The sequence below is a fragment of the Aegilops tauschii genome, chromosome 3 (genome assembly GCF_002575655.3).
Source record: "Aegilops tauschii subsp. strangulata cultivar AL8/78 chromosome 3, Aet v6.0, whole genome shotgun sequence".
Lineage (NCBI taxonomy): Eukaryota > Viridiplantae > Streptophyta > Magnoliopsida > Poales > Poaceae > Aegilops > Aegilops tauschii.
This window is the reverse complement of record NC_053037.3, coordinates 581,761,535-581,769,118: the sequence shown is the minus strand read 5'-3', so window position 1 is coordinate 581,769,118 and position 7,584 is coordinate 581,761,535. Positions and strand designations below refer to the sequence as shown.

Genomic DNA, 7,584 nt, shown 5'->3' with positions numbered 1-7,584 from the left:
ACCTCATTTCTTCTTCAGCTAAAATAAAACACAGAAACAGGAAACCTTTAACTACTTACCCAAATGACTTGTAATTTTGGCTTCAACATTGATGGCAGACACATCAGGATATTCAAAGAAATATAACTCATCCATGTAAGAGTCAGAGCTTCTTGATCATAAGTTTTTATCCTTCAACAAAGAAGCTAGCAAGCAGCAGGCTCATAGTGCGTCCAGTTCAGCTAAATCCACTCCTGCAGAATCTGCAGCTGAAACAAACTGGCCCCAAATACTGCAGCTAATGTGAATACAGAGAGTTAGGATGTAAGAAGCACCACCACACTCAACAAGCCTCAGATGAATGGATATGTGTGCTCACCACATTATCATCTGATGAAAGGTGAGTCGTTGACAACATAACCCTCTAGTGTCGGACAGAAGGCATGTGAAACTAGACTTTCTTTGAGTCGAAGTCGAGTAGGACGGAGGCCTTTGCGATGGAAACTGGCAACCAACTGGCCTTCCATGCCAACCTGAAGTAGCCAACCATCAAAATGGACCAGCACAAGCACATCACCGTCCCAAGACGACGTGACAATCACCTCCCAACGATGGTCAAACTTTCCACATTGCAAGCTGATGTCCGCCACCGGCAATTCGACCCGATACTTTAAGGCCCAGATCTCGGCTTCGTAGTCCTGCATCACCCATATTTCAACGCTTGTCCCTTCATAATTAAGACCAAACATGCCAAGCATGCTACCCATCTCAAACAGGTCACCGCAGCCAATAACTGTTGGACATCGCATCAACCGGAACGACTCAACAATGGTGTCAAATACCGTTATGTAATTGTTTACGTACTAATGCAGGCTACCATGAAGCAGGACAGATCCAGATGAAAGGTATATCAAATCCTCCGCATCAGAGCACCCGATGCACCTTGGCTGCTGGCCGGAGCCTAACGAGAAGACATAGGCGCCATGTTGAGCGTCTGGCAGCGGTCCATCACACGTCGACCTTGTGAACGAGCGCAGAAGCAGTCGATACTCGCCGGTAGGGTCGTGCCGATACATCCCCAAGGGCAAAAAGCCACGAAGCTGCTGGAGGGGAGCATACTGACGAGTTGACGGGTTGTAGATGGAGAAGTGCGTGTTGTAGAGGGAGCGGGGAAGGAGTCCATCGTAGGAGGCCGTGGCCATAAACGCTGCGAATGCCAAGTCGCGCGCTGTACTGGAGCTGATCGACCCTGCCACGTTGTCCAACGGAATGATGTCTAGGGACTCGACGACGTCGCTGGCGCAGTTGTAGCCGTAGACGAGGGGGGTGGTGGGCTGGCGGGCGTGGTGGGCGAGGAGGAAGTCGCAGGTGGATGTGGCGAGGCGCCAGGCGCGGCGGACGGCGCGGCAGCGGAGGATGGCTTTGGGGGGCAGGCGGACCAGGATCTTCCAGATCACGACCTCATCTGGGAGGCCAGGGAGGAGATGCGTCACTGCTGCTCATGCGGCCGCCGCCGTGGTCGCCGGCTGGGAGCTCATCCTGCTCTGCTTGTGTGTGTAAAACATAGGTTTTGGGGGAACTGGCTCAACGCTCAAAGGGGTGGCCTATCACACATATATAATGATGACATACAAGTCCAATACCAATAAGGTATGGTTTACACGGTAGGGCTACAATACGAAGTCTAACACCCTCCCTCAATCTCAACTCACTCCTGAAGTATCTAGGAGGTTGAGATTGCGCCTACGGACCTCAAACATGGGAGATGGTAGAGGCTTGGTGAAGATGTCCGCAAGTTGATCTTTTGAAGAGATAAACCTGACTTGTAGTAGCTTCTGTGCAACACGTTCCCTCACAAAATGATAGTCAATCTCAATGTGTTTAGTCCGTGCATGGAACACCGGGTTTGAAGACATAAACGTAGCACCGATGTTGTCACACCAAAGGACCGAAGGATGTGGCTGAGCAACTCCTAGCTCTCGAAGTAGGGACTCAATCCATATAAGTTCAGCAGTTGCATTGGCAACCGACTTGTACTCAGCTTCTGTGCTGCCGCGGGAAACAGTGGCTTGCTTGCGTGCACTCCAGGCGATCAGATTAGGACCCAAGAACACAGCATGTCCCCCCGTGGATCGCCTGTCATCTGGACACCCAGCCCAATCAGCATTAAAGAATGCAGAAAGAACTCCGGAGGAACTGGGGCGCAGGTGAAGACCAAAGGAGATAGTGAGACGCACATAACGGAATATGCGCTTCACAGCAGACCAGTGTACATCAGTGGGAGCATGAAGATACTGGCACACCCAGTTAACCGCAAATGAGAGATCAGGACGCGTGATCGTCAGATACTGCGGGGCACCAACAATACTCCTGTACTCAGTAGCATCCTCAGGAGAGAGAAGAGCACCATCAGCAGCAGAAAGGGTGTCAGTGGAGGATATGGGCGTAGGTGATGGCTTGCACTTGAGCATACCAGCATGGTGCAAGAGATCAAGAGAGTACTTCTTCGGGGTGAGAGCCAAACTGCCACGAGACTGATGAGCGACCTCAATACCCAGGAAGAAATGAAGCTGTCCCAAATCCTTAACTGCAAAATCACGACCAAGTGCAGTCACAAGAGCATCAGCAGCCGTCGGAGATGAGCTCACCGGGACAATATCATCCACATACACAAGGAGGTACATGGTCACACTCGGTCGCTGAAACAAGAACAGTGAAGTATCAACCCTTGAAAGAATGAACCCATGAGTACGTAGAGCTGAAGCCAGGCGAGCATGCCAGGCACGGGGAGCCTGCTTCAGTCCATATATGGCCTTTGTCAGATGACAGAGATGATGAGGCTGAGTGTGATCAAAAAATCCAGGTGGCTGCCGCATGGAAACCTCTTCTTCAAGCAATCCATGAAGAAAAGCGTTCTGCACATCAAGCTGGCGGAGAGACCATCCGCGAGAAACTGCCAGAGATAGAAGAAGTCGAATAGTGGTAGGCTTGACAACTGGGCTGAATGTATCCTCATAATCCAGGCCCTGACGCTGTTTAAAGCCCTTAGCCACGAGACGCGCTTTGTAGCGCTCCATGGAACCATCTGCATGTTTCTTCACCTTGAACACCCACTTCGAATCAATGATGTTGACACGAGACGGAGGGGGAACAAGTGTCCAGGTCTTATTCTTCATAAGAGCATGGTATTCTTGTTCCATAGCAGCCCTCCAGTGTGGAATACTCATAGCGGCTTCATAACTGTGTGGTTCGGCGGTTGGATCATCCACAGCATGAGCCAGGCAAGCAGCAAGATAGGTGACCGTGCCATCGATGCGCTCCTTGGGACAAACAATGCCACTGCGGCTGTGAGTGTGTGGACGCCGCGGGGGAGCAAACACCGGGGCCGGCTGGATGTCCGGAGCAGGTGAGGCTGGTCCAGGGGACTCCGGCGAAGAAGGTCCGTGTGACGTCGGGCCGGGCGACGGCGGACCAGGCGACAGCAGGCCAGGCGACGTAGGCCCCAGCGGCGTGTGAGCCGCTGCAGACCCGGGCGATGTAGGCACCAAGGACGCCCGCGTGGATGGCGAGGGCGACGATGGAGGGGAGTCCGGGCGAGGAGGTGGCTACGGAGACTGCTCAGAGGAGGCCGTCGCAGGCTCTGGCCCGGTCGCAGTAGCCAGCATGGGCTCCGGCCCAGGCGCGGTTGGAGACGGGGCGCCCGGTGCGGGGTCGAGGGCGGGAGGCGGTGCATGCACCGGCCGATCGACGTGCACCACAGGCGACGTAGCGGGTCCGTCAGGGAGGAGTTCCAGGCGAGCTCCACGTCCAATTCCTGCACCATGATTAGGTAACAACACAGGCGAATATGCAACATTTTCAAATTGGCCAGGCATAAGAGGAGATGAATGCATAGAAGGTGTTGTGGTGGATGACTGAGGCATGGCAGAAAAGGGGAAGACGGTCTCATCAAAAACAACATCCCGAGATATATAGACTCGATTGGTTGGGACATGGAGACAGCTGTAGCCTTTATGGAGAGAACTATACCCTAAGAACACACACTTTTTGGAGCGAAATTCAAGTTTGCGATCATTATAAGGACGAAGATGAGGCCAGCAGGCACACCCGAACACCTTAAAAAATGTATAGTCAGGAGTTTCACCTAAGAGAAGCTCAATCGGAGTTTTCATATTAAGAACACGCGTAGGTAATCTGTTAATGAGAAAACACGTGGTAGCAAAAGCATCACTCCAAAAACGAAAGGGTACAGAACCGTGAGCAAGAAGTGTGAGGCCGGTCTCAACTATATGGCGATGTTTGCGCTCAACGGTGCCATTCTGCTGTTGTGTATGCGGGCGTGATATACGATGAGAGATCCCAAGCTTATTAAAGAAGGTTTTGAGGTTGCGATATTCGCCCCCCCCCCCAATCTGATTGAACATGGATAATTTTATGCTTGAGTAGACATTCAACATGCAGTTGGAACTGTATGAATATATCAAACACATCAGATTTGCGCTTAAGAAGATAAAGCCAAGTGAAGCGACTATAGGCATCAACAAAACTGACATAATAGTTGTGACCACTAACAGATGTTTGTGCCGGACCCCACACATCAGAAAACACAATTTCAAGAGGGTTCTTTACTTCTCTAGTAGATGAAACAAAAGGTAGCTGATGACTCTTGCCTTGCTGACAGGCATCACACACGGACATCTCTTTATTGCTAGACACTAATGGCAGCTCATGACGGTGGATTATGTGGCGAACAATGGGTGTGGCAGGGTGACCAAAGCGAGAGTGCCACCGGGAAGGCGACACACGAACACCGCTGAAGACGCACGGGGCGGATGGATCCTCCAAACGGTACAAGCCTTGGCTCAACCGGCCACTAAGCAGAACGTCCCGGGTTGCTCGATCCTTAACAAAAAGATTAAAAGGGTGAAATTCACATAGGACATGATTATCAAGGGTGAGCTTATGGACAGATAAAAGATTATGAGTTACCGAGGGTACCCGTAAAACATTACGAAGATGGAGCTGCCTAGAGGGATGACTAGTTAAAAGAGATGCTTGGCCAATATGAGAGATGGGCATACCTACACCATTGGCGGTGTGAACCTGATCGTGCCCGTAGTAGGGCTGGTAGGTGGAGAGTTTGTTGAGCTCGTTTGTCATGTGATCCGTGGCGCCGGGTCCATGTACCAGGCTGAATCAACAGGAAGGAAGGTGTGTATCCCTGCTCGACGCGCGGGTCCTTGCCCTTAGCGGCGATGTGGGCAGACGGGGCAGCAGTGATGTGGGCAGCCAGGGCGGCGGCGGGAGGAACAAAGTCTGCCATGGCAAACTGGCGCTCGTTGCCCTTGCCGTCATTGCCGATGCCAAGGAAGCTCCTCTAAAAGCGGCGGTGACACTTGGAGGCGACATGGCGTTCACGACCACATAGCTGGCACACGATCCTAGTGTTAGGGCCCCCACCCAGGGTTGATGCAGGGGCGAGGCTGCCTTGCCAGGTGACGGGGCAGGTGGGCGCTGGCCACGAGAGGCCCAGAAGGCCGCCGGCTGGGCGGTGATGATGGTGGAGGAGCGACGAGCCTCGACGCGTTGCTCGATGAAGAGGAGGCGTGAGTAGAGCTCGTGAGGAGGCATCGCTGGCTTGGCGTTGTGGACGGCCTCGGCGACATTGTCGTAGTCGGCGTCGAGGCCTTTGATGACGAAGCCGGCGAACTCCTCGTCACTAAGCGGCCGACCAGTAGAGGTGAGCGTGTACGCTAGCACCTTCATCTTATTGAAGTAGGTCGTAGCGGAGGAGTCCACCTTCTTGATGTCGCCGAGTTCGCTGTGAAGGGCCATCGACCGGGAGGTAGAGACCTAGGCAAAGGCGTGCTCCAGGGTCGTCCAGGCGTCCATGGAGGTGGCGGCGAAGAGACAAAGGCCAGCGACCCTGTCGCCGAGGGAACCCTGGATGGCAAAGAGGATCGCCTGGTCCTGCTGCACCCACATACGGTGTTCCGGGTTGATGGCCGGGCCGTGGACGGTAGGGATGACCTGCGGAGGACACGATAGCGAACCATCAACAAACCCGAGGAGAGACCGGCTGCGTAGCAGCGGTAGGACCTTGGCGCGCCAGAACAAGTAGTTGTCCGGCGTGAGTCGGATGGCGATCAAGTAGCTGCCACCTCCTTTGCAACGGGGCGATCACCACCTACTCGCATCGCAAGCTGCATGAGATACGCGCGTCGAGCACCAGCTCAACTCCATCCATACGGAGTCGCCCAACCGCCACATCATGTGAGATAGCGCGTCTCAAGGTTAGCATCCTAACCTTTCATTTATGTCCATGCCTCGAAATAGCACCGTTCCAACCTATATGAGCCTAATGCCATGTTACAGGATTTAATGGCGCAGTGGACTATTGAAGAGGAGCAAAGGCGGCAGGCTGAGTAGGAGTCCAGAGAAAAGGAACGGGAAGACACGAACAAGAGGTTGAAGCTGCTTGAGGATCAACTACAGGTAGAACATTATCCAAACTAGAGTAGAAGATTCATTACATAGGGACGAACCACCCTCACGTGACTCTACTCTTATAGGTTCTTATGCAATCTCGAAGCAATGCAAGTGATGCCCCTCCTCCGGAATGTTAACCCCATGGCCTCTCCTCCTCAAGATGATCTATATATGAACAAGTGTACTTCTATTGTGATGTGCACGTGTTTTGCAAGTAGAGACAATATGTATGAATTTGCGACTTGTGTGTGACGTCTACTAGGATAATACATTCGACTTGTGTGTGACAATATGTGGACTATCCCTAATTATGCCTATATATGTGTGGACTAGATCAAATTATGCCTATATATGATCAAATTATGCCTATACATGTGTGGACTAGATCAAATTATGCCTATATATGATCAAATTGCACTCTAGTTGTTTTTATCTGCAGGGATCAGAAAAGAAATAGCTTGACAGCAGAATCAATGGGAAAGATTTCCGAGAGCAACACTCGGAAAACGATATACTACCGAGAGCTCCTCTCGGAAACATGGTCGTCTGGGACACTACTGTTGTGCCACAACTTTTCCGAGAGCAGCTCTCGGAAAAGAAGGCGAGCATTGCCGAGAATAGCTCTCGGCAAAGCTATGTAAACTGTCAGCCCCCATGTGGGCCATGCTGTCGTACTGGTGGGAAGGATTGCCGAGAGCCGCTCTCGGCAAAGATATCGTCATTTTAAAAAAAATTAGCAAGTTATTTAAAACTTTTACTGATAAATGTGACCAGTGGGACCACATGTCAGTTAGAAAGAACACACACAAAAAAAATAGGATGTTGCATATGCTTTGCCGAGAGTGACACCCGGCAAAGTACGCAGTAAGTGACGGAGCCGTCTGTTGCGGACGGGCATGCCACGTGGCTCCTCTTTGCCGTGAGCGGCTCTCGGCGTCTGCAGGGTTTGCCGTGCGGTGCCTCTTTGCCGTGAGGCGGTGACGGCAAAGATGGCAGTTTGCCGTGAAGGTGGGTTTGCCGAGAGTGACACTCGGCAAAGCTTGATTTGCCGAGTGTCCGTGTTTTAGCACTCGGCGAAGAGCATTACACCCGGCGTACGTGAAAATTTCAGTAGTG

At 52.1% G+C, this 7,584-nt stretch overlaps 1 protein-coding gene across 1 annotated transcript; it reads right to left on the bottom strand.

Moving 5' to 3' along the window:
- Nucleotides 1-201: 201 nt before the first annotated feature.
- On the bottom strand, nucleotides 202-3,206 carry LOC141020734 (uncharacterized). Its single transcript, XM_073495674.1, has 6 exons — nucleotides 2,360-3,206; nucleotides 1,688-1,882; nucleotides 857-1,444; nucleotides 601-772; nucleotides 432-512; nucleotides 202-271 (listed from the first exon to the last, which is right to left on the bottom strand). The coding sequence occupies exons 1-6, from the start codon at nucleotides 3,204-3,206 to the stop codon at nucleotides 202-204; spliced, it is 1,953 nt and encodes a 650-aa protein (XP_073351775.1).
- Between the last annotated feature and the right edge of the window lie 4,378 nt (nucleotides 3,207-7,584).

Excerpts from the sequence above, each read along its gene's own strand:
- LOC141020734 (XM_073495674.1), bottom strand. The coding sequence starts at position 3,206 with ATGAGTATTCCACACTGGAGGGCTGCTATGGAACAAGAATACCATGCT. Across the intron at positions 1,883-2,359 it reads TCTCTCTCCTGAGGATGCTA|CGGTGTTCCATGCACGGACT; the intron begins CTGAGTACAGGA and ends TGTCTTCAAACC. Across the intron at positions 1,445-1,687 it reads CCTAGATACTTCAGGAGTGA|ATGAGGTCGTGATCTGGAAG; the intron begins GTTGAGATTGAG and ends CTGGCCTCCCAG.